This window comes from Convolutriloba macropyga, chromosome 15 (genome assembly GCF_964194025.1).
Source record: "Convolutriloba macropyga chromosome 15, txConMacr16.3, whole genome shotgun sequence".
Classification (NCBI taxonomy): Eukaryota; Metazoa; Xenacoelomorpha; order Acoela; family Convolutidae; genus Convolutriloba; species Convolutriloba macropyga.
The window spans coordinates 38,785,173-38,811,626 of record NC_134482.1 but is presented as its reverse complement, the minus strand read 5'-3'; the positions used below and the strand labels follow the sequence as shown (position 1 = coordinate 38,811,626).

The 26,454-nt window shown below is 33.1% G+C and overlaps 3 protein-coding genes across 3 annotated transcripts in view; 2 read left to right on the top strand and 1 right to left on the bottom strand.

Annotated features, from left to right (window-relative positions):
* LOC142354058 (uncharacterized) overlaps positions 1 to 26,197 on the bottom strand; it is a 469,891-nt gene extending 443,694 nt beyond the window's left edge. The window contains exon 1 of the mRNA XM_075406329.1: positions 26,121 to 26,197. The gene's annotated coding sequence lies outside the window, so the exon portion shown is untranslated. The remainder of the gene's footprint in view (positions 1 to 26,120) is intronic.
* On the top strand, positions 2,586 to 5,275 carry LOC142354181 (putative oxidoreductase SERP2049). Its single transcript, XM_075406440.1, has 3 exons — positions 2,586 to 2,933; positions 3,875 to 4,272; positions 4,940 to 5,275. The coding sequence occupies exons 1-3, from the start codon at positions 2,738 to 2,740 to the stop codon at positions 5,210 to 5,212; spliced, it is 867 nt and encodes a 288-aa protein (XP_075262555.1). The 5' UTR covers positions 2,586 to 2,737; the 3' UTR covers positions 5,213 to 5,275.
* On the top strand, positions 14,019 to 18,791 carry LOC142354180 (meso-2,3-butanediol dehydrogenase-like). Its single transcript, XM_075406439.1, has 2 exons — positions 14,019 to 14,214; positions 18,340 to 18,791. Exons 1-2 carry the CDS (start codon positions 14,019 to 14,021, stop codon positions 18,789 to 18,791), a joined length of 648 nt encoding a protein of 215 aa, XP_075262554.1.
* Positions 26,198 to 26,454: the final 257 nt, after the last annotated feature.

Genomic DNA, 26,454 nt, shown 5'->3' with positions numbered 1-26,454 from the left:
TGGACCTTCATCAGTACCCGCTCCGCCAGTACCACCACATCAAGAACAACTCGAATCGTCACTGGTATCAGATACTGCATCACAGAACGAAGGGCGGAAACGAAAACGACAACAACTCTACGGCTTTACGGAGGCAGATATTTCCCCGACTGGTTCTTTGACAACTGCTAACCCTTCCAAATCAAAGAAACGCAAGACGAAAAAACAAAGCAAGAAAAGTTCAGCCACCGAAGAATCGGTATTTGCCTTATTTCAAAGTGCCGAACAATCTCGAGTTCCCTCTCCACCAAGGCCCGATATTGAAGTTGGTCAAGTATCTCCACCCGACTCCCGAATTCGTTACTATGAATATGAACAGGAAAGAGAGATGTCAGTATGGGATGCTGAGAACAAAAAATTTAAGGACAATTGATAAAACTTCAAAACTGTTGAAAAAACCATTCCTTTTAAATTCAGTCATGTATTCGCTCTGCGAATGCAATTTTTTGTATTTATGTTTCATTTATTCATTAATTTTATTTCCCATTTCCTCAACTGCAATTCTTATCTGTATTCGCTCTGCGAATCCCATTTTCGTTGTGTTTTAAAATTATAATTGCTGCATCCGCCAAGCAGTTCCATCCATATAGTATTCAATAGTATCTCCACTGCTTGTGCACTCATATTTCTCAACATGTATTTGCTCTACAAATGCATAAAATAATGCCTTCCCGTTTATTTAATTTTACAATCGTGGCGCTTTTCCACAAATGATTCTGACACTTGTACTGTTCATTCTTTTCCACACATTTAATTTATTTGTGTTGATTCTTTCTAAAAAATTGTAAATACATAACACAATTTTTTCCTGTCATGGGGGAAATGTGATAACTATGGATACATAAATATATATCGAAATCTTTGTGTGTACTAAATTATTAATTACCCTCTATTTTAATATTTATATCATGCGTTTTATAACTAAGGTTATGATGACTTTTATTACTCACATATAACTATATTCCCGCTAGTCTACTAATTTATTTCATAGTTTGTATTTCATAGTATTTTATGTTAAGTAAGCTTAATCTCGATTAATCTCTTGAATTCAAGTTGTCTCTGTAATCGCTTCTTATTTACTCAAGTCTAACTTAATCTGGATTCGCCTTGCGATTCCATTGAGCGAATTTAGTAAAACACACATAATTCAGGATTCGCCCTGCGATTCCACAATAGATTCAATATAGTGTAATCACTCTACTCTTCCAATTCAAATAGCTAACCTAAGCTATAACACTACATATAGAAAACAACCCGACATATTTTGAGAACTTATACTCACAAACTTGCTTTAAAAAGGCGGGAGGATGTGATGGTTTCAAAGAAACATCGAGAAACTTAGAAGTTCTCTTTATTGAAGTTTCCAAGAACAAAAGAATAACTTACCTGACGAACTATGTTGTTTTGTCGATAAGTAATGATCACAAAACTACACTCAATTCTAGTTTTGTTTTGGCGCTATCATTATCTTATTGACCTATCATTCATGTGTCAGAGGTAATTTCTCCCGCCAACAGAAACTTGATTCTAACATCCTCTGACCTCCAACTAAAGAATTCGATTGTACCTAGGCCATATATGATTCTCATGAAATGTTGATGAAAATAGAAAATCACCTCTGGGATTCGGAACTAAGATCTATTCACATGTCAATCAAGTAAATTATTTTTAGGTGATCTAAATTTTCTCTGTATATTTTCGCATAGATAACTACTATAAATACGAGCTAATTTTTGTGTAATTTCAGTTCCAATTTTCATTGAAATTTTTTTTGTTGAAGTCTTTTGACCCGTGTTATCGACCGCGACAGTATTAGCGTCATGAGTTTTGTCGATGCGGATATTTTTGTATTGACTGTTTTTCTATTCGTTTCTTTGTTCAATTTGTTTGCAGGTCAGTTAAAATAGGTTCTCAGTTAGTTGTTTGCCCCTCCATCCGTAGGATTTGATTTGAAACTATCTCAACCGAACATGGGATTAAATTATCAGATTAATTATGAGAAAGCAAGCTTTTATTCGGATTTTTGAATTTTTAAAAAAATATTCAGGGCAGTAATTTGGGTATTTTGCCACCTTTGGTCCTTTCGGCTTTGGAAAAGTGTCGTGTAACCGCTAAATCAATAAGTTATGTAAAATTAATATTCCTGCTGTAAACTGTCCTCGCAGTTTAATTATTTCGATACTGAAAAACAAATTACAAAAGAACTTTTTATTCGTTGGGTCCTAAAAATTCGAAAAAAAAAATTTTAAAACTTTTCAGAAAATAGAAAAAAAAACAATTTTATCATTATAATCAAATTCTACAATGTTTTTATTCCTTCAATTATTCGTTGTCTAGGATACAGTTTGAAAATTAGCATTCTTTTGCCGAAGTTGAAGTACGACTTATACTTTAGCCACTTGAATTTAAGCCCATCAAACAAACATTAAATTGTTCGAAAATAACCCCTGTGTCTTTCTTCGGACAAACCTTGACAAATTATTGATGGCATTTGAGATAAAATTTGTTTGCAGAAATTTGAAACGTTGGCAATTGCAATTGTTTACTATTGAAGCTATTGTTCGTTTTGTTTGGATTGACATTAAATTTCTGCTCTTCTAACTTGAGCATTGTTCAAATTGAACTTTAGTGACACGTTTAGATTTTCGTTCTTGTTTAAATATTAGTTCACGTTTTGAGGATAAAGCAAGTAGTAATTATGAAACTGTTCTCAGATGAGAAAGTGGTGATTATAACTGGAGCTAGTTCTGGAATAGGACAAGAGACGGCTGTGAAATTTGTGGAAAAGGGAATCACAAAACTCTGTCTCAATGGTCGCAACATAGAAGGACTACAAAAAACAAAACAAGATTGCCTAACGGCCAACAAAGATGCTGAAGTTTTATTGGTTCAAGGTTAGCTTGCTCTTCTTTTGACATTAGGACTCAGAACTTTCAGCGTCTAAGTTTTGACTTCGGAGGTTCTGATTTTTCTTAAGACTTTGAAAAAACTAAAAATATGCTCAACTAATTTTGAACTGACTTTGAAAATATGCTCAAATTGACCCAGTATTTCATTAAAGTTTTTCAATACATTATATGTCCAATAAATTTTAATTTAAAATTTGCCAATTGCTTCGAAAGCTTTCTATTCTGACTTATATAAATTGTGATAATAAAAAGCGCAATTGATTTATCGACAACATCAATTTAGTACAAACGAAGAGTTCAAATTTAAATCGAGTTCTGATTATTGTAAAATTAATTGATAGCAACATCAGGAGACAGGAAAACAATTTTTTCTTGAATAATCTTGTTGATATTATTGTGGTTTAGTGTACGCTGCAAGAATTTTCTTGATCTTCTCTGATTTTTTTGCCGCACAGCAAAATTTTTCAAGACGTTCAGGATCATAGCTACGTTTACAATTTTTATCTAGTCTAAATTGAATCTAGCTAAGGAATACAATTAATTAAGTTTTCTTTTAGGTTGTAGTTCATGGAAGAATTGGTCCCCTGTGTAGAATTCAATCAAACATTTTTCGTGAATTGCAGTTGCATTTTTAATCCAAGAGACCGAAAAAAGGGACCAATTTGTAGGAAGTTCAATGTGTTTTTGGCTTCGAAACAAAGAATGATTGAACGTTGGTAGCATCAAACTTCTACGGAAAAAAAGTTTTTTTTGCTGAAGAAGAGCTCTGTATGTTTTTTGAAAACTTAAATCTTTATTGTCTTTGGTTTTAAATGTAGGAAAATGTTAGTACGTTAAGTACAATAAAGAGTTTGAAAAACAAAAACTTGTTTTCATTTTACAAAAAGAAATTCGACAATCAGGAATCACTTCAAATATTTTTTCAGGTGACTTGCTCACTGAAGGACTATGTGAAAAAATAGTTGACAACTGCATCGCGAAATTTGGTCGTATTGACATTTTATTCAACAATGCTGGGTTTACCATATTTGGTCTTCTCTCCGATCAACCAATCAAAACTTACGACACCATTTTTGATGTCAATCTCAAATCCACGATTCGTTTGACCAAATTATGTATTCCTTATTTACGTGAGACCAAAGGTAATATTGTAAATAACTCGTCGGTTTTGGCAACAACTCCAGTGGAAAATATGGGATTTTATTGCATGAGTAAGGCGGCCCTGGATATGTTCACGAAATGCATTGCACTTGAGGAAGGAAAAAACGGGATTCGTGCCAACAACGTGAATCCAGGGAAAAAACGCTCAGCAATTACAAACAACGTCATTTCTGAAATATCATGGAAAAGAAGCGTTTTTCGTATTGATAATACATCAGAGCTCTTAACACGTCACATTTTTCTAGATTTCTCTCTGAAAAATTGTGAAATTAGTTGCATGCCATGCGGAATCTCTCAAAAAATGAAAGAAAAATCTCGGCTAAAAGGATAGAAAAAGAATCAAAATGTTATAAAAAGGCCACTACAATTTGATCGTCATCTAATTTGGATCTTTTCCGTTTGTGCCCCCCACCCCCAGTTGCACGCAGAGCACGTGCCATTACATAATAAATCATTATGAAAAATATAGCACGTGCGTCTGGGGAGGGGGGCACAAATAATACGCGCCCAGTAAGCTTGGGGGGGTGCAGAATCGGAAGATCCTCTAATTTTGAGACAATCAAATCTCATAATTAGATTTTCTTTAAACAATTCTAAAACCATTTCTTAGTGGCACGTCAAATTATCATATATAATTAATCAGCGACCCTTTACTTCAAAAAGACCTTTAATTTCCCTTCGTATTTCTGAATTGTTTAACCACTCAATTATATTAAATAATTGTTGTGAAAATCTCAGCTAGTTTAACTTTCTTTTTTCAGTTCACGATCATGAATTGGTAATTTCAAAAGTTCTGAAAAAATGAGCAACAAAGTTTTTATTAAGTTAAGTGTTTTGCATTATACCAGACAGGTATAAAGACTGCTGGGCGCAATTTTGAAGGTATTATTGGGACACCCTTTGGAGTCAACTCGGGTATTCCTAAGGAATTTATTGACGAATTCTGGGCCAGACAAACAAAGGAACACCCAATTGGGCGAATAGGAAATGCGCAAGATGTCGCTAGTTTGGTCACTTTCATAGCATCAAGTGAAACTGATTTCATGAGTGGGAGTTCTGTTGTTACGGACGGGGCTATTACATGCAAAAGTTGTCTCCAATAAAACCAAAGAACAGACTTAGTTGACAAGGAACCCCTATATTTGGAGCTGTCTCTTCCCCCTCCGTCTCCTATAATAAAACTAATTATCCTAGGCCCGTATCAGCCCCCCGAGTGCGCTATCCATTACAGTTTATGAATACAATTATATAGTTATTTGTGAAAGTATCAATTATGGAGGGTCATATTACAGAGGGGGAGAGACGCAGTTCCAAAAGATCAGGGTCTTCATCATAACGTATATGTATTAATAGTTCCAATTAACTTCCAGCAGAATCAATGACTAAAAATGTGCCGATTATTTAAAAATGGACATCTTACTAAAAAATTTTTAGCAACAATGACAGAATTTACAGACCAAGAAGGCACGAACTATAAAGCTTAACCAGATGACGTGTTTTCCTTTCAGATGGTCTGGATAATGGTCTTAAATTTGTCTCCCCAGAGGTCACGTTAGCCCTGGGGCAGACTGATCAAATGTGATATTGGCATGGAGCAATCTAAATTGGAGCTATTTTGGTCTGGGACCTGAACTTAGGGTTTTTTGATCTTTTCTTTCATATCAAGGATCTCGAATATTTTTCAAAAGGCATATTTTTAGTTCAACGTATGATCCTGATGTTAATTTCAACGAAACACCTCTATAATTAAGACAGCTCTTAACTCAAACACTTCACAAGATTACGCGGAAAAGGTTTGAGTTGATATTTTATAGTGTCTGGGCAATTTAGCGCTGAACCAGCACATTTCATTAGTAAAAATATAATTGAGTTGTGAAATGTTGCACCTCCAGAACATTTTGAGATTTTTTATGTACAGCTATGAATATATGAATATATTAGATCAAACAATTCGTTCATGCTAAATTACCCTGTTTCGTCTGAAAATTACTCTTACTCTAAATTAAGTCTGCGCAGAAAAAAGTCATGCTTTTGCAACTTATAACCGGTTTTTTCTATAGTAGAATTCACACTCATTATAGTTCATCTAGTTTGTAGGCAATTACCACAAGGCCCACTTAGCTTATATAATCAAAGTTTGAATCACATGCAAAACACACTTTTTGGCAACAGTTGAGCTGAACATGTTATTTTTCATGCAGCAAATTTAAAGTGAAAATCAAAACTATGCAGTGTTTATCGTTACATGCACAGAGTAATGGCCATTCAGAAAAAAGCATGTCCGGAGACTGATTCAGAGCTGAAATGCTCTACCACCAAGCTCAAACCACCGTGTGGTAACTAATTCGAATCACAGTCCCATAATTTTCAATTCGAGTGTGATTCTTTGATTCGTATTTTGACATAATTGACAAAAAACGAGGAGTAGTATGCAGCTATGCAACAAATTTCACAATTTCGTTTGTATTAGCTACAAAAGAAAAAATTAAAGACAGCTGCAAATACTTTAGGTGTAGCCAAGCAAAACAAAAAAGAAACAGGCAGAACTGGAGGGATTCTGAGAACAGGATATTTTCCAAAAAAGAGTTTGCCATTCGAAAAATTACAAAAAAAATGTGACGTTTCCTCAGTAAAACAACATAACTCTCAAGGTTGCAAAAAACTATAAATTTCTGTCAGAGAAACTGCTGAGGGTGTCCAAAAATAAATAATACGCATTGGTGAAATTGCCTGAACTGTTCAAATCAAAAAGTACACCATCTTTTTCAACAGACAACAACCAAAAAAGTCCCTAGCTAATTTTGGAAAAAAAATGTAGTACTAATTGAAAGACACAGAGACAGACAATTACAAGCACACAGATCATACAAATTTACAAATTTACAAACACATCTTGCACACAAAAACACAATCACCTAAATACAAATCCCAACACCAAAAGAAACATTATATAATATTTCTTCTGTCAACTGATATTTGGCAGCTGACCCAAGAATCGTCACCGTTGCTTTAGGTCTTCTTCGTTTTATCTCGAAAACTTGTTGTCGACTGGTTGAGGCGATAGCAACGGTATTTGTAATTTGGGTATTAATAATTAAAAGGAATTTTTTTGATGCCTCATGAGCACAATATTTATTTTGTTTTTTAAAAAATCTCGCAGATTTTTTACTATTCGAATTTGAAAACTATATTGTTTTCCAGCAAACTTAAAGCCAAAAAATTGTAACAAATAGCATGCATATTAACTATTTTTTTAGACAGTTTGTGACTCTACCTCTGTTGATTTAGTCTAACTTTTAAATGATTTACCTCTCTCAGATAACTCTATCTATCTCTTTCTTTCTCTTTCTCTCTCTCTCTCTCTCTCTCTCTCTCTTTATCTCCCTCTTTCTCACTCTTACACACACACACACATACAACACAATTTATATAGACACGCACAATCACATAAAAACACCCCTGCATGCATGTGCATACACACACACAGAGAGAGAGAGAGAGAGAGAGAGAGAGAGAGAGAGAGAGAGAGATACAAAAACAAACACAAACACAAACACACAAATAAAAAGCCCGGCAGAAATAAAAAGCATTTTTTGTATTTTTCATTACAGGAGCTGATCTTTACTCATGTTCGCATCATTCATTAATGTCTGGTTTGTTTTATCTGGAAAACCAAGAGTGGATTTCTTGAGGTAATTGTTTTGGTAATAGTAAATTCGACACTAATTTTTGACAGGGAGTTTTTTTTACTTTTTTGTAATTTTTGTTGTTTCTTGATTATAATGGTCCACTTCCTTTTTTCCAATTCCTGCAGACGTGTTCAGAGCTAGACTTCAGAAAACACTTTTTGAAAATATTCAAAAAACCAAAATTTGTAGGAATTATAAAGTTTTTTTAAAATTTTTTTTAAGACTTCTGACAGTTTTTGCACTCTGGCCCTAATTATTTCTAACAAATAAGCGCATGATTAAAACTGTCCTCAAACGCTCATATTTAGCAGTAATGAAGAAAATTGCTTCTCAGTAAATTCTGATTTTGGCATTTTCAATTTTCGGCGTAGTTAAATAAAGTGAAAATTTTAGTAATTTATAATTGAGTTTAAAAAAATTCTCATTCAAAAACACCTTTAGTTTTGCATGCAAAAACTTTCATAATCAGTAAAATATTTAGGTTTTCTTCTTGAAAGAACGCCCAGAGTCGGGGAAAAGACCAATTTAAACACCCATTGCATTATACGGAAAAAAAGAAGAAAAATTTTCTTCTAGTGTTTTTTGAAAATGAACATTTGTATTACGTTCTACAAAATGTTAATCAATAAACTCTCAAACTCAAAATCTTCTCAATTGCATTACACTAGAGGTGGTTAAATCAAAACATCTGCTCTGACAAAATAAGGTTTATAAAAAGATAATAGAATAATTTCATCTTCAGTTTTCAATAATAATTTTGGTGGAATGATGTCTTTTTGAACGTCAAATTTTTGCAGATACTGAATACTCTAGACTTCAGAAAAGAATGCAGTTCTATATTTTTCTTAAGTTTTACATTTGCAAAGGTAATATCTTTGCTATTGTGAGATCTCGGGTCCTCTATTTTCCACAAAATCTAAACGATAAAGAGAACCACTGGTTATTACAGCAGTTTTTCATTACGAGAAAACGAAAAAACGGAAAAAAATTACAACAAAAATTTTTTCCTTTTGTTTTTTTTTAAATTTCAACACTATTTCTCCCCCTAGTAATCTTTTTTATTTTCAGTTTTTCGTTCGATATTTTAAATACTTTCCTGTTTTTCAAATTTAATATAATTACCAGCATTACATATACTTTCCTCCTTTTTGAAAAATTTTTTGGAACAATTCTTTTTTGTCAAGAATTTTGTTACAGGATATTAAAGATGATGTCCATGATACTTCACTTTTAGAAGACGTGGAATTGTACAAGGTTAAAGAATACTTCTGAACTTTGGTCACTTTTTGTCGAAAAGAATGTAGACAGTGATCGAAAAGAGCCAGAATTTTTGGCATTTAATTTGCAATTCTGAAACCCCAGAGAGAATCTGTAAACGTTTCTCATATTTAAACAAAATAAAAAACTTAATCAAAGAATTGAACGAGGTACATTAATTGATATCGCGTGCTGAGAAAAAATGGAATGTAACAACCTAGCTATACATTTAAGTAAGAGAGCTCAGGACAACAAGTTTAGATACATTAAATTGGTGAAAACAAATATGAAGGAACGAAGTAGAGATCCAAAAAAGTAAATCGAAAAAGTATGGAATCACTCATAAATCTTTTTGTGCGGTAATGGGGGTTAAATGGTGGGATGGTTTAAAAGTAGGGATAATTTTTTCTTTTGGGGGGAGGTGGGCGGTAAAATGATGCACGAGTAGGGGGTAATTGGGGTAGACCCCTTGAAAGCGCTAATCTTATATTGCTATAGCCCACATACTCAAAAACTGACAGTCTTGAACCCGCAACCTCTGTCCTTTCAGCCGCTTCTCCTTAGCCTCCAAAATATCAATGCTTGACTATTTATTGACAGTCCATCTTTATGATTCTACTCACCCTTTCCCCTTCCTCCCTTATCTTACGTCGTTCTACCCTTCTAAAATTACAATCCCATTTAAAATTCATTTGCAATCCACAATTGATTCTTTGTGTGCGCTAAAAGAAATACTCTGCAATTTAAACATATTCAACAAACGAAATTGAGGTTAAATGAAAAAAGAAACTTTTTACAAATGTTTTTTATAAATAGGCATTTTTAGGTATGAACATGCTTCAGAGAACATCAATACTTTAGCTATCGGTATGAACTTACTCTTAAATTTAGTGTTCAACTTTGCAAATAAAATTGTACGTTAGGGCTTCTGGCGGATCAAAAATTAATGCCGGGGAATCATATAGGTGATGTCTTACGCAACAAAATCAAAAAAATATTAAAGTTTATGAAAAATAGACGTATGATTTTTGGTATTCTACTAGGGTCATCTATGATTTCTTTGGTTTCATACAAAGGTCGTACTAAGAAATCAAGTATGAACAGTATGAAATGATATATGAACTATGAACCTTGTATAAAATCAAGGAAACTTCAACCCGGGTTTACCCCCATTGGGTAATCGGGGGGGGGGGGGGGGATTTGACACAGGGTTTGCCAATAAGAGCATTTCATGGTGAAACTGTGATTGAATTTTGCTGAGAAGTTTCCGTGTAGTCCTCGACTGTCTCTCTTTATAAACTTTGATCATCAACATCTCGGAATAACAAAAAAAACGCAATAGTTGATTTTGTCTTCGACAATGGACGTCTGCTGGCTTGTCGATTCTATTTAACATGGAACATGGGCAAAAATATTGCACTACTAAGATTTGCAAAAGAAAACCGTTAAATCAATAAACTTTCTCAAACTCTTTTCAGTTGATATGGCTATCAAAAAAATTAAACACAATAGTATAAAACAGCTGAAAATTTTTCACTAACATTCTTCGTACACCTTTACGAGAAAAAAATGAAACACCTGACAAAATATTTCGAAAAGTGCCAGTGTCTGCTGCTCGATTAAAAAGTATTGAGGTCTTGACGATAAAAAAAAACAGAGTGTTAAAAGATTTGATGGCTGAATGCCGTTCTTTGGTTGTAAAGTTAATGAGAAAGAAATCAACCAACCACGATACAAATTTCTCAGAATGTTGATTGATGTTAAAATAGCAGATTTCTTTAACAGAAAGAGAGATAAATTTAACAGAACAGTTTTTAAAACACCATTCAAAAAAGCATTCTTACTTTTGCCTCATTATCTTTTCATGATTATGACAACTTAGATGCACCGCCATTTTGTACAGCAAAAAAGTTTTTATTTGACTGACAGCTGTTGTTTTTCCTCCCCAGAAAGAACGATAATTTTAAATAAAAGTAGACTCTTGTTGAAGCGATAAAATTTGCAGGTCAACCTGAACAACTGGACGTGACAATAAATTTTCCTCTACTACAAAAAATTTGCATATGATGCGGCGAAAAAAGTTTAACAATACCCTAAAACTGTTTTGGTTTGTCTACTTAGGAAGGTGAAAAAATTCAGAATCCAATGGACCCCTCGCCCCAGTACGTTAGCCTCTTCACAGTTAAAGAGCACGTGCCATCACATAGTGATTCGCATGTAAAAAATGGAACGTGCGTATGGGGGGTGCAATGCACCCACTTAGCTGGGGGGACACAAACGCACAAATGCAAAAGATCCGACGGATCAATAGATTTTAAACAGTTGATGAGAACTTTGTCACAGACAGCAAAAAATTTCTAGTTGATGAACACAATCAACTGAGACCAAGTTCAAAAGTATTAAAAATGAATAATTAATTTTAGGAGATGCTAATTCAGCCATAAAGCGAACACCCGAGTGTGAATGGTTTCCTAAGCAATCGAAGAGCTTTTTGACTTGATTTATAACCACAGACGACAAAACCAAATCCTAAAGCCTTGATAAAGCTTTATTTTGGACTATATTCTGGATGAACATGTAATTGATAATTTAAGTTCCTATCGGAAAGGTTGAATTAAGAACACCTGTTTTCTTAGTTGTAACAGATTACGATATACACAAAAAATTACTGAACACTGGGTATCTAAAAACATCAAATGGTTTTATCTCTGGAGCTAAAAGGTCTTCAGAAATTGTCCGAGCTTTTGAAGATTGAAAGTTTGAAGTTTTATATAGGCGGTGACAAAAAGCTCTTTTTGTATTTAGAACCACTCCACTGACCAGCGAAGGTAGATAACTAACAAATTGTGTCAATTAGGAGTGTCAGTTCTCAAAGTCTCAAAATTATGGCTGATACCAACAGGTAATGAAAAGCAGAATAAATATTGAGAAAAATTGAATTTTTTATTTTTATTTTGGTGTGAAAATTACGATAATAAATCACGTCATTTTTAAATTTTTTCAAATGTTACGGATGAGAAACTCGCATTGTTGTACCTTTTTACTGAAACAATACAAACGAATTCAGTTGATCCTTATTTATCTTCTGTGTTTCTATTTTTTGCACTTTTTTGACTCTCAAACGCACAGATCATTATTGATGTCATAAAGACAAGCTTATACTGAAGAGAAACGTTTTTTGTTTACAAAACAATTGAGCAAGAACGGTTTCTGCCAAAATTGTCGAAAATTTGCACATGTAGCCCAGTTTTACAGCCAACTCTCTACAAATGCAGCTAATGAGCCTTGCTTTTCTGTTCCGAAAACCTAAAAAATGGTTTTCACACACAGCAAGTAGTGATGAACAAAAAATAAACAAACTGCAGAGAGCTACCCTAATTGACAAAAAGTTTATCTTGCAAGATCCTAGAAGAGAAACAACTTTTTACAAGATCTTGCAAGAATATATTTCCCTGTATCGATGCATCTGAAAGTTCTAACTTGAGTAAGATTTGTTTGGTCACCATAGGATATGTTTTTTCAATTTTTGCATGAAACAGATATTTAAATAAGTAGCAACAGAGAAAATTTTTGATTGAAACCAAATTATTTGTGAAGACAGACTCCTTAATTTTGTTCAATTTCTCGCTTCCTTTAGAGCAATGGATTTCAGCTACGAAAACTTGAGCTCCGCTGACACTAATTTCCGATTGTTGTCCACAAAAGGCTCTTAGGGTCCATTCGAGGACAATACTGAAATTTGCCAGTTGATTTTACAAAGCCTGAAGAAGCAATTTTATTTTCTTGAATTCCAATTTTTCTGATTCACTTAAATCTATAATCAATGATTAGTTGCCCAAATATCCCCTCTATTATTCTATTATTATTGAGATTCATTTATATAATCACGGGTAAATAGTTCTGATTTAGGCCAATCACGAAATATTATTACTCAAATCGTAAGATATAATTACACTGGCCTTTGAAAAACACTGAGACTAATCCTTCGATGAATTAACCAAACGCGTTTGTGGACAAGACTGAATTATTTCCTGAAAAAAATCAGTCCGAGCCAATTTAGTGAAAGTAAGAGTTTTCCACAGATTTAAAGTTTTCAGTGTTGCGTGTGAAATCCACTTATGTCACATTGTATGTCACATACAATTATGCCCCATTTGAGGGTTTGTACTGACCACTAATGCATAAAAGAAAAAAATGAGGTATAAGATGAATGATGTGTAGTTTAATTACTGTGAGCATAATGCTGATATCTACAGAAGACCCTTAAAAGATATAGTAAAAAGGTAAAGGAGATCCTAAAAGTTAAAGGAGATGTAAATCTTTAAGACAATTCATTATTGAGAGGCCGAAATTGGTCTCCATTAATTTGCATTACGGCTGAATTTAAGCCCTGACACGTAGATAGATAGTTCTAAGCCCTGAGGGCAGTTAATTGCAGCTTTTACTAACCCAAGTGCAATGATCTCTTGGGTTGATATATATTTTAAAAAATAGTTTTGGAAAATTAGGTCACCTTACTTTATGTGAAAAAGTAATTGATCAACTAATTCCCGCCTGCTTTTTACCTTAATTTTTTAAATTTTAGGTTGAATTGCACAATTATTACATTTGAGTTCAATCTGAACAAACTTGCAAGAAGCTCGAAAACCATTGCCTTGATACATGGCGTTATTCGTTCAATGTTTGTTGATCTTATACAATATATTTGTTTCTGAAACATAAAGCTTTCTTTGAAGTAAATTTCAAGGTGAATCTATATTTGAAATTCAGTAACAGTCCCACCATTCATTACAGCGGCGTTACTATTGATGGAGGTAATTTGAGTTTACTTTAAACGGTACTGCTCCTTTCTAACTTGCGATTTGTTCAATTAGACCTTTGAAACGCATTTTGAAGTTAAATAATTTCGAAGTTAAGTTTAAGTTATAAATTGAATATTTTCCTTTAAACGACCCTTATCGTCATGAAACTGTTCTCTGATGAGAAAGTGGTGATTATAACTGGAGCCAGTTCTGGGATAGGACAAGACACGGCTGTGAAATTTGTGGAAAAGGGAATCACAAAACTATGTCTCAATGGTCGCAATACAGACGGATTGGAAAAGACAAAACAAGATTGTCTAGCAGTGAACAAAGATGCTGAAGTTTTATTAGTGAAAGGCTTGCAAAGTTTTAGGGTTCCAAAAAACTGTTTTAATGGCTGGCGTTGTTATAAATCATTTCAATGTTTGAGTTGTCTATTCTAGCAAAAGCATTTAGAATTACCATTTAAGAAGGGACTTGTCTTAAAAACTGAATTTACTATACTCGACTTCTAGGTAAAGAAAAAATATCTCGCAAGATCCTGACTGAATTTTTCAAAATTGCAACATTGTCTTGCATTGTCCTGTAAAATTTTCTTCAAAAATCTTGCAACCACTCAAAAATAACGTTTTATTGAGAAAATACAAATCATAGTTGGTTTTAATTTGAATCAGGTTTGCAAGCAATCACTACACGGTCTCCTTAATGCATTCTATAGATCTTTTGAAAAAAACATAAAACTACTTGATTCCATTCTTCAAAAAAGAACAGTTGGTTAGCAGCACATAATAGCACAAAAAAAAATAAAATATGAATTACTTTTCACTTAGAGCTGATAAATGGGGCTGATAAAAAAATAATTTTGCTCTCGGCTCAGAGAAAACAAAAGTCTTGAAATTTTGCATTTTGGGTGTAACTTCTAGTCATGAAATGAACAAAAATGATCCTCATCAGTTCTAGTATTTACTAACTGAATCGTAGAATGCCCTTGAGAGAATATAATTTCTGCAAAACAAAGGTGGTCTAGGTTAAGTTGGTTTCCGGAGCTAAGCGTCACTGAAAATCAGAAAAGAAACATTAATGCTCAATACTGGCTTTTTTAAATGATCATAATTTTTTTTGATGTCAATATATTGAATGTACAGCATGGTTTTACCGTAGCGAATCTCAACCAATGTTTGTATAACGAGCGAACGGACCTCTTACACGGAACTCTATAGATAGACCTTTCAATTCTCACCTTTTTAAAAATTTGTCCTAATAATGAAAGCTTTTACTATAACAAAAACCGTTTATAAAAACAGTTTTTTTTTATCTTTTTGTACACAAAGTCAGCTAAAAAAATTTTGAGTTCTTTATTGAATTTTCAGTCAGTAATTATCAACGATTTTAAGTTTAATTATACTTGTTATAGAAAAAATCTATCACACATATTTCAATTTTGGTTACCGTCAATAACAAAAACGGATGAAATTTTCCGAGTTCTCTCTTTTTTTTCATGAAGCAAAAAATAATTACGCTTAAAAAGAATCTCTTCTAAATTGCTTATGAATTTTCCAAGATAACGTAAATTTTATAGAGCCGAGATTTTGTGAATCTATCTACGATAGCTGTTTGCTTAATATAAACAAAAGAAAGTCAACCATATTTCCTAATTTTTTTGTTGCTAAAGATAAAAGCTCTGTCAAAGGATCATTTGATTTTGCCGATTTTTTATATTCTTATCTTTTGCGTGGTTAAATATTAACTATCAAAATTAACTGAAAAAGATATCGAATGCTAATGATGAAGTTGAATGCCAACGAATTGGTAGTTTGTGTCAACCTTTGTGCTAAATCAAAATGCAAAAACAGAGGCCAGAGGTCAATCAAAGTAAACCATATGAGAAAAAAAAACATTTATTTTTCAAGTTTATCTTTTACCCAGATCTGGAGATCAAATCTTTAATTAATGTATTGGTGGAAAAGTGGTTAAAAACAAGCAAAAGAACAGTCAACGTTAAAACTGAGAGAAGAAAAATCATATATATCATTGAAGCGCTTTTAATCTTGTCTCATGATACCAAACGTTTCTCGGATTCACGATTTATTTCCATAAAAAATTCTGCAGTTATATCTGAAACTTTTGGGAACGAAGATAAGGGTTCAACAAGATGTTGAATTCACGTGATTGTTCAACAGCGTTTGCACGATGGAGTCAAAGAAAAGTGAGGGACAAATTAATTCAAATAGTAAGATTATATATCAAACTTTTGATAATATTATGCGGATTCATGTTGTTTTGACACTATTTTGATCCACCGCAATTTGAAAAAGCTGAACAAAATTTATGATCGAAATCTGCTCTTACCCGTTAAAAAGTTTACCAAACGCGATCATAAAATCATCAGCTCTCGTGTAGCAGGAAATGTTTGGCCGGTTCATAATGATGAAATTCACTCTAATCGAGAGAAGATGCTTATTTAGTAGGAATCTGGCAAATTCTCGCAGATTCTCACAAGACGATGCCTATTCTGGCACAATTTTCCGCAAGATTCATGCATAATAGTCAGTTTTCTATTGGATTATTAAAAAATTGCCAATTTTTTGCCAGATTCCTACCAGATAACCAACCAGATTATGGAATCCGATTATCTGATTTAATATAGTACTGTATCATAACGCTTTTACTTCACCCTCGCAATATTCGAATAAACCTTGTGTTCAAATTTAATAAAGACGATGCAATGAGTTAAATAGCTTGAATATTTGGTGTTTGAGAGCCAAAAAAAATTCGCCTGTGATCCGTTTTAAAAAACAAATAGCAATTTTTAAAATGAAAAAGCGTACAGTGTACACTATGCGCAAATTACCCACATGAACAATTTTTAAAAAATTTCTGCGTAAATCATCATATCGAGCAACTTTTTATCGAGCATTGGTAAGCATTTTGTGCTCTTTTATTCAATAAAAAAGCAACTTTACTGCATATAATTTCATCAAAACACAAAAGGAGCAGCTTAGATATTAACAGCTAATTATAATGAAGCTCAATTCTAATTTTTTTTAAAAAAAATTCTATGAGACTCATCCAAGATAACCACTTTTCCGCCTTCTAACCAAATTCGCACGATAGCCATTGTTCTGGCAGATTGAGCCAGATAACCATTTTTTGGCAGATGCAGGAACTTTTCTCCCATGTTTTGAAAGCTAATAATTTATCTGCCAAAATCTGACAGATTCCTGCAAGATAATGATCCGGTCTCGACTAAGGTGAAGGATACAATGACCTCTAAAATTTTGTATCCTACAAAAGATAAGTAGGGTACAGTAGTTCAGAGGTCATTGTATCAAGTATAATCACCTAAGAAAAGTCAAATTGCTCAAAAAGAAATCGGAAATATAGAAGACATGATTTATTTGTAAAATCAGCCAAAACTACCCCTTCATTTTTCATAAAGCATTAAATTTTCAACCGCGGCAGATCTGCCTCATAAATCGGCCGCTTGAAGAGCTTAATCAGTAAAAGTTTCCGCAGAACTTAGGGTTTGCATTATAGTAATTTGAACAATCTTTTCTAATCAAAACACCCAAAATATTGTCCTAGGAGTTACTGGTGAGATCCTAAAAGATATAACTTCTGATGTCATTTATAACCTAACTGATTTTCTTTGTTCTCAATCAAGTATGAGGTATCAATCGAAAAGACTTAAAGATGATTTAAACCTGATTATTTTAGTGAAAAAATGATCATTCTCAAAAATGTTCGCATTTTGTTTAGCGTTTTTTCAATCTTCATTTCTAACCAGTTTAAGATATTTTTGCTTTGCAGTAGTTACATTTCAATTTTTCATAATTATTACAATCTGTTGGAATAGAAATAGTGCTCTTGATTTAGAGAAATTAAAAAAATATAAAATAATAATTTTAAAAAATTTGATTGTAACCGAAGAAACTTTTGACGAATGTCTAGTTGAATTCGCATTCTGAATAGTGCTAGCTGCAACTGAAGCATTTCAATCTGTTTATAGTGTCAATGAAAAAAAAACCGTTTAACACTTACTTTTTTAATAGCTATTTAAAATGCAGGTACAATAAAGTACTGAAACGCTTGGAATTTTAAGTACTTTTAATCTATTTCACATTTAGATGCTTGAAAGATTCTATTCTGCCAATCCTCTTTATGAGAAATTATAATCCAGCAGTGAAAACAAACCAATGAAAAGCTCTCTAACTAACATTTCTGATAACAATATCAAGAAAACTCAAAAACTGCGAATCACGATGATTCTAAATAATAACCTTCTTTACCCTATTTATTTAACCCCCTATCGCTTTACCCCTGTTTTTTCAATGATAGAGGTGTGATATGATAGAGGGGTTAAATGATAGATGGGTTAAATGGATGATAGAGGGGGCTAGACGATGTGGGGTTAAGCTATGCGGGATTAAATGATTCGGGATGAAAATAAGGGGATTCATTTCTACAGCATAAATTTTTCAGGTGATCTTCGAAAAGAAGGATTATGTGAAAAAATAGTTAGTGACGTCATTGAGAAGTTTGGTCGAATTGACGTTTTGTTCAACAATGCAGGAATGACCATATTTGGTTTCATAGCCGACCAATCAATCGAAACTTATGAAACTGTTTTTGATGTCAACCTGAAATCGGCTATTCGGTTGACTAAACTTTGCATACCCCATCTTCGGGAAACGAAGGGTAACATCATTAATAACTCATCTATTTTGGGTCAGACGCCGATAGAAAATATGGCCTATTATTGCATGAGCAAAGCGGCCCTAGATATGTTCACGAAATGCATCGCGCTTGAAGAAGGAAAAAATGGGATTCGCGCCAATAATATTAATCCAGGAAAAACTAACAAGCAATCACTGACCAGTTTTGAAGAGTTAGCGGATAAGAAAAATTACGAGCCACCGCACGTGCCAAATTGATTATAATAACCATTGCACTAAATTTGGGAATTAATTTGGGAAAATTAAAATACGTTTTTTGGGTTTAAAAAGATAAAATGTATATAACCAAATGGTAAATTGGAACAAATGGGACCCTAATTTGGTACCGGGCGCTGAAACGTTACAACAATTAAAATGACCCGGTTTAAAACTATACTTAAAAAAGAATGTTCGAGATGCAATTGGCATGAAAAGAGCTTGCTCGAGTTAAGTTCTTTATGAAGAAACGTTTGAGAAAACATTAAAGTGTCTTAAATGTTTGGCCGGCTGACCAAAATAAAGCTAAGTTTGATTGTAGCCTTTTCGATGTCAACTGTTCGGTTGAGCTATGCTATTTGTCCGCCCACGCAGCTGACCGATTTGTGGCTGACCAATTATTGAATCTTAGCTCAATTTTCAACTCAATTTTCAAGAAAATAGAGATTGATAGTGTGAAAATTCTTGCTTTCTTAAATGTTGGAATTTTTTTGAAATGAAGGGAAAAGGAAAACAAATTTGAGCTATTCCTTTTCCGGATTTTGCTAGGATTAACAATGACTTTTGCCAGATTTCACTTTTCCTTTGTAATGCATCGTGCGCGTGAAACATACTTTCAATTGTTCCTTATAGAAAAATTCTTGTCGGTAATCTCTATTTTTAAACTGGAAATGAAAAGTGAAAACTTACTTGCAACATATTCCCTGATTTATGAAATCTCAAAACATCAAATCGATAAAATCGTAAAATGGATGACAAAAGGATTAAGAGGTGTAAATTTTTGTGAAATGCCTTTATAGCTGAACGTAGTAAGTACTTTTCAAATTTACTTCAACCTATTTTTCCTTTTGGGGTGCTTAATTGCTTTGTGGAAACCACTTTCACAAAATTCAAGCTCTTTCCACATTTAACGGAAGTCGGTTCCAGTCACATTCTTTGGAGGTAGCTTTAGTTCTCCGGTAGATGCTCGTAATGTGACAAAAAATCAAATTGAAAACTAACTTGTAAAGAAAAACGTGGATTTATCAAAAAGCCTCAAGCACATTTGTTTATTTTCAAGTTGTTTACACAGAGCAAAAAATAATTCATGTTTAAGTACTTAAAATCTATTGTCCGTTATATTCAGAATGAAGCAAGCAATTAATTTTTATATCAAAGATCAGTCAACAAGCTAAAAATATTATTCTCAGATTTTGTTTCAAAGTATAAACTGACATGAAGCAAGCAGCACAACTAAACAACATAAGGATCTACACAACTGGTCTTTGACTAAATGTTCACTTAATTTAAAAATTTTTTAGTTTTGAAATTTTTGTGGTTTCCATTTTCATTTGAAAAATGAGTTTGCGGCTATCATCGATTAGTCAGACAGGCAACATAAAAATTAAAACCTACAACTCCACACCAATTATTAAAAAAAGTCAAGATACTTTGCAATAAAAACGATATTTGATCAATCACATTTAAGAGTTTGCTAAAGTTTTAGCCTTCTCAAAAATTTCTCAATAAAAGATTATACAAAAATATCAGATGAAGATATTTTGACACATTCTTCAAATATTATTTTCTGAAGTTGTTTTCATTCTTCTATTTTTTGTGTTGCTTATTGTATTTTAGAAGGTTTTTCCGACAAAAATTTCTGCAAGGATGAAAAAAATTTTTGACGAAAAACACTTTTTAGAAACCCATTTAAGCATTTATCTCTGTGATTTCCGCTTCAGAAAAAAGAAAATTAAGTATAAAAAACGTTGACTTTAATCACTGTTGACTATTTAACAATAAATTGCTACTTAATTTTCTTGATTCTTCCAGCTAGCACACTTCTGCAAAGTAAAACAAATAATTGCTTACTCTTAAAAAATGGAGGACAAAAAACCGATACAGTGATTGCTTAATATCAACCACTCAGGAGTTGTTGTGACGTCATTTGGTACCAACGCTGGCCTTCCCAAAGACTTTGCGGACGAATTTTATGAAAAAATAAGGAAAGTTCATCCTATGGAAAAAATAGGCAGAGGAGAAGAGATCGCTAATTTGGTCACCTTTATGGCATCGAGTGAGGCTGAATTTATGAGCGGAAGTTCGGTTGTTATGGACGGAGCTATTTCATGCAAAAGTTACCTTCAATAAAAATTTATTTGAAAAATTCGAACTTCTAGAAAAAAAGTTTGTTTCTATATACATGAGTGAACAAGCTGACGTACATGTTACATGGGTGAAAGTTTTTGTAGCCCTATAAGAGATAACTTATACTAATCTTTATAAATTAAATATTGTCTAATAATGTTTCAAGTCCATCGATTACAGGTGGCCATTTTGTAACGTTGAATGAAGTCGTTAACATTTCCCAGGCAGCACATAAGAAACAAATTCCATATTAAGTTCCGTAATAAATTCCAAAAAATAATATCCCCATTTATATAGATAGCAGCTATTCGATTGTCAAACTTGTTACGTAATAACTACATTACACCGTCTGCAATATTAGGTAATAAATTTGGGCTGAAATAAGTTTTCAGTTATGCAGCCCCTCCCTCTTCGAGAGAACGTGACATTAAATAGTAAATCATTATGCAATAATATTGCACGTGCTGTTGGGGGTGCAGATAAAATGCACTCACTAAACTGAGGGTGAAAAAGATCACAAAAGGTAAAGATCCTAAAATTGCTATGGCTTGCAAACATCACGTTCAATATTTAAGAAAGGGAAAACGTTTGACACAACGGTTGAACAGAATAATATGAAAATTGTTGAAAAAACTTTACAACAAAGTTTGTTAAATAAATGAATGAAAAATGGGTAAACATCCCGGGTTGACCACCATAAAAGAAACTTACTAATCATAAAACGCCTTATATGGATTTTATGGAAACTTACTAAACATACAACGACCATAAAAATTTTTGAGTTTGGCTGAGAAAAAGTCCAAAGGTCCACATGCTGTTCCAAAACAACGTTTCTGTGCTTAATATTTCAAAATTCTGTACTTTAATTTTATGGTACCGTACTTATCATAAAACGCCATAAAAATATTTCAAGGACCGTTTTATGGTTACAAATTGTCCATAAAAAAATCTTAATTAATAAAAGGCCGATTTTGTAAGGGTTGTTTTTCGAAGGAATTCGAAAGCCCAGTTTTAGATTCATTAAACGTCAAAAAAGAAAAAATCCTTTTTTTTGGTACCGTACTAACTTGACTTTGAGATTTTTCCGAAAAAAGTTAGCTACATTTAATTTTTGTCTCTTCAACAAACTTTTCAACCATTAAACAGACCATGTATGGAAACTTATTAACCATAAAACGGACCATATATGTAAACTTACTGACCATAAAACGACCCATATATGGAAACATATTAACCATAAAACGGACCATATATGGAAACTTACTAAACATAAAACCAACATATATGGAAACTTACAAACCATAAAACGAGTCATATATGGCAGCATGCACTGTTTCATTCTTTTACTGCCATGGGAGCCAAAAAGAATGCTCTCCTCGGAAAAATTATTTTCCATAAAACGGACCATATATGGAAACTTAGTTACCATAGCAAGATCATAAAACGGAAATTTGTATGGAATTTTATAGACCATATATGGTCTGTTTTATGGTAAGTAAGTTTGGTCAACCCGGGATGGCAATGGAAAGAAAGATTTTAAATGAAATCGCCATCTGGAATGATGTCAGATTTAAGGAGTTCAGGAGAAAAACAATTTGAAGCATTTCCTTTTGTGCCCACTCCCCTTTATTGGGCGCATATTATTTGCACCCCCCAGATCCACGTGCCATAGTATTACATGATGATTTTGGAGAGCATATCGTACTGCGGGGCGAGGGCTGCAAACGTAAAAGATCCCAAAATTTGCATCAACACTTTTTCTTCCATCAACCAATGAGAGGAGGGTTAGAAAAATTTAAAGCCAGGTATACATTTTTTCAGCCAATTTTGGCTGGAAATTGAAAGCTGTTGAAATCTGATTCGTTTTTCCAAAATTGCTCTTGTTTCTTTAAAAAAAATGAGGCTCTAAATTTTCACAAGTTTTCTCTTTTGCTACCCTTCAACCCACTCAGCTCTTGGAGAATCGTAATCAATCTCACTTACATGAGCTTCTCATACGTTGTATGTCCAATGTAAAATTAAATTTTTATTTGTTTTTTAAAGTCGTTGTCATCATCTTGACCACGTGCTCATTTCGCTGAGGAGGCCTAAACCAAAAGTGAAAAGCCACTACTCGATTTTTTTGAGATAAAAATTAACGTTGTCCGATTTTTGATGCGATTTTTATTGTAGTTTTTTATTTTTTTCTCTTAAATATGCCCACGGATTTTTTCCGTTTGAGCCCCCCCCCCCCTCCACACTCATAGCTTAGTGGGTGTACATTATTTGTATCCGCCGGGAGCACGTGCCATATTTTTTCATAATGATTTACTATGTAATGACACGTGCTCTGTAACTAGGGAGAGCATAACGTACTGGGAGGGCACAAACGGAAAAGATCCAAACGCTCGTTGCAGTTCATACACATCTTGTTTGTATGTCCGTTTTTTGGGCGTATTTGTGATGCCAATATAAGAGACAAAAAAAGTATTGAAGTTTTAATTTTGATTTAAACCTTCTTTTTATAGGGCTGGTAGACTTCAGCAGCATACATTGCATTTGAAACCTTTTATCTTAAAAATTTTAGCATTATTAATTTTTAGGTAGTTAATTTTTGGAAAACTTGTTTTTTAATACAATTGAGAGCTCACCTATGCGTTCTTGATTAAATATCGGCAACATAATATTGGTTCCGAAGACATGAAAGCTGAACAACCCTGCAATTTGTTTGTATTCATCAAAAAAAATTCGGACATCTGTTGATTCGCCTGCTTTTATTTTGTTCTCCTTATTTAAAAAATATTTTCCTACCTCTTTGTTCCGTCACGTTCAAAAAATCAATAGATACGCTAGTAAGGCCAGACTTCTGATTCAATTTTTTGGATCGTTTATTAGAACGAGTCTTGCTACGTTGTTGTACTTAATGAGACATCAATTTGGATTGCTTAACCGCTTCTGCAGCTTTTCTACTTTTTGACCACAATTTATTGACTTCCCTGTACTGTTTTTGTTCTTCCGTAATTCTGAATTTTGATTCCACTTTTACCTTAAATTGATGGAAAATAGTTTCAATCAGAATACGTTTATGTTAATAAGGACAAATTAAATTCAAATTTTTTAAACTGAATTTGATTTTCTTGCTTTTTTGAAGCCTTTTTGGTTAAAAAATTTTTTGATTAAACAATTGACACAACTATATTTTTCAGCTGTATTTTTTTTCTGCGTTTACTTAGAGAAAACGTCATATGATGAAATAATCGGCAACGAAAAGTTCACGATTGATTTTAATTTATTTGAAAATAAAAGTTATCGACATTTTTCATTAATAGGAGATTACAATCACTTCTTAAAACAGTCTACCTGTAAGTTAGTATACAGTTACAAATAAAAAAAACCCAGGACGTAGGATTTGATATTTTAAATATAACTGAAATTAACAAGGTGGGCGAAGCCAAATTTTAAAGACAATATCATATATAATGTTTATCACTGAAGGATTGGAAAATCAAGTGGCAACGCAGTTTACCGTTTATCCTTGTCTTTAGTATATGATAATAGTTCACTGATACAGAGGCATGCAAATAATAATCACACAGTCAGACGCCTTGCAAATCAGAATTCGTCAATCTTAAACTCAGGATAAAAAATTATAGGTCAGAATTGCACTAAAATGTGTCTCACTTGTTTCACGAAAACAATGCAAAAACTTTGCATACCTTGATAGTCGGATCTGTCTTCCAGTTCACTTTTAGAACTTTGAATGTTTTAAAATTCACCGTGACTGAACGCCAAACTTTATTCAGCACTGTTTTATTGAAACTGAAAATTATGGATCAGTACAGTATCAGTAAAATGATCATGTCGCTTTTCAGTTTTTGCAAGTCTTGAACCAAGTCTTGGCTGAGTCTTGACGAGTTTTGAGTCAGGTATTTAACACAGCGTTTAATGTTGGTTTTCGTTCATTTCGCATCCAACAAAGAAGCTGCCAATGACAATGGCGTACCTCCAAAAGCATCCAAAGTGAAAACAGAGTCGCAACAAAAAGCGAATTGCACTTCTAGAATGTTCACGTGGTAGAGAAGGAAAAAAGTTCTGATATCGCCCAAATATACCAGTCATGGCCACTCTTTTCTGCAATTGTATTTCCTCAACAAATTTATGGGAATTTTTTCAGATAGATGCTCAATTCACAAAAATTTTGGTTCAATTAGCAAATTTTTCCCAAGGAAACTGAACGAATTTTAGCTAATTTTGAAATAAGTTAAATGAAAATATTGACTTTTCAAAATCTACTTTTGCCTTTCAACTGCGCACTGATGACGACTTGTCAAGTCCTTGTCAAATATTGACATAAAACTGTCCAAATCTTGTTGAATAAATGACTCAGGACTTTTCATGTCTTCACCAGGACTTGAGTTAGATTTCACAATTATTGAGTCGAGTCCCCGACAACTTTTCACAAGTAGTAATACTTAAAACTAAACGTGATCAGTACTGGTTTGTCAATTTAAGACGTGTATTTCACTGGAGAATTACTGATCAGGACTTGAAATTTGTTGCAGGCAGTAATTGATGTCCAGTATTTGATTGAATAAAAGTTTTTTTTGTTCGTTTGTATAAAAACGTTTGGTAAAAATTGTGTCAAATGTTCGCCAAAGTAGTATATATGCTATGTTATTCAATTGTGCTTAAGAGAAGATTAGTTAAAATCTTCACTCCTGACAAGTTCGTTCCCGAATAGAAATAATTTTGAAGTGGAGGAAAAGAACTAAAACAATTTTAAGCAAGTAAACACTAAAAAGTTAGTTTTATACAAGAAACAGGTTCAATAAATTTTGTGAAAAGAAACGAAAAACTCACGTCTTTATTCTAGTTCTAACACGCCCAATATTACTGTCAACGAACCATTTTAACAGTTTACTCAATAAGGGTACCAAGGTTATGCAAATTTCATGGAAGATGTGAGCAAGATGCTTACTGCTTTTTGCCAGAGATTAATGACTCATACTAGATCCACAAATTTGCTGATTGAAAAACCGACTTCATAGGTTGATTTTTTATTATTTGTATCAACAATTTCATCATTTGCTGATACAGTAAATCAAACCTCAACGCTGGGAAAAATTAGCCGTTCAAATTAAATACTCGATTAACCAAAATTACCAAAATATTTGATTTGGGCGCATTTTTGGAATTTGAATAGGTTAAAGACGGTTTCTGGCTAACCTGATTTGTAGCAAGAATCCGGTTGGAATATCAGCTAGAAAATAATAGTCCAAGTAAGAACAAATTTTCGATCAAGATAATTAATAAACTGAAAACTGAAAGGTAGGCTCCAACTAAACTTTGATGCAATTTTAATATCTGTTATTCGTAAAATAGAAGGGTAACAATAACAACTTTTTTACTATATGTTGCAATTTTTATCTATCTATTGTTTTATGCTATTCATAATAGCTATAATAATAAGTGACAATTCATTCTGCGTTTATGGTTCTTTGCATATTCTTTTTGGAATTCATATTAATTTTTCTAAAAATTGCAAATTTTCAGCAGTTCG

Bases quoted from the DNA above. Each gene is read 5' to 3' on its own strand.
- LOC142354181 (XM_075406440.1), top strand. From the start codon at position 2,738: ATGAAACTGTTCTCAGATGAGAAAGTGGTGATTATAACTGGAGCTAGT. The intron at 2,934-3,874 runs GTTAGCTTGCTC...ATATTTTTTCAG, and splicing joins TGAAGTTTTATTGGTTCAAG to GTGACTTGCTCACTGAAGGA. The intron at 4,273-4,939 runs GTCATTTCTGAA...TATTAAGTTAAG, and splicing joins GCTCAGCAATTACAAACAAC to TGTTTTGCATTATACCAGAC.
- LOC142354180 (XM_075406439.1), top strand. From the start codon at position 14,019: ATGAAACTGTTCTCTGATGAGAAAGTGGTGATTATAACTGGAGCCAGT. The intron at 14,215-18,339 runs GCTTGCAAAGTT...TAAATTTTTCAG, and splicing joins TGAAGTTTTATTAGTGAAAG to GTGATCTTCGAAAAGAAGGA.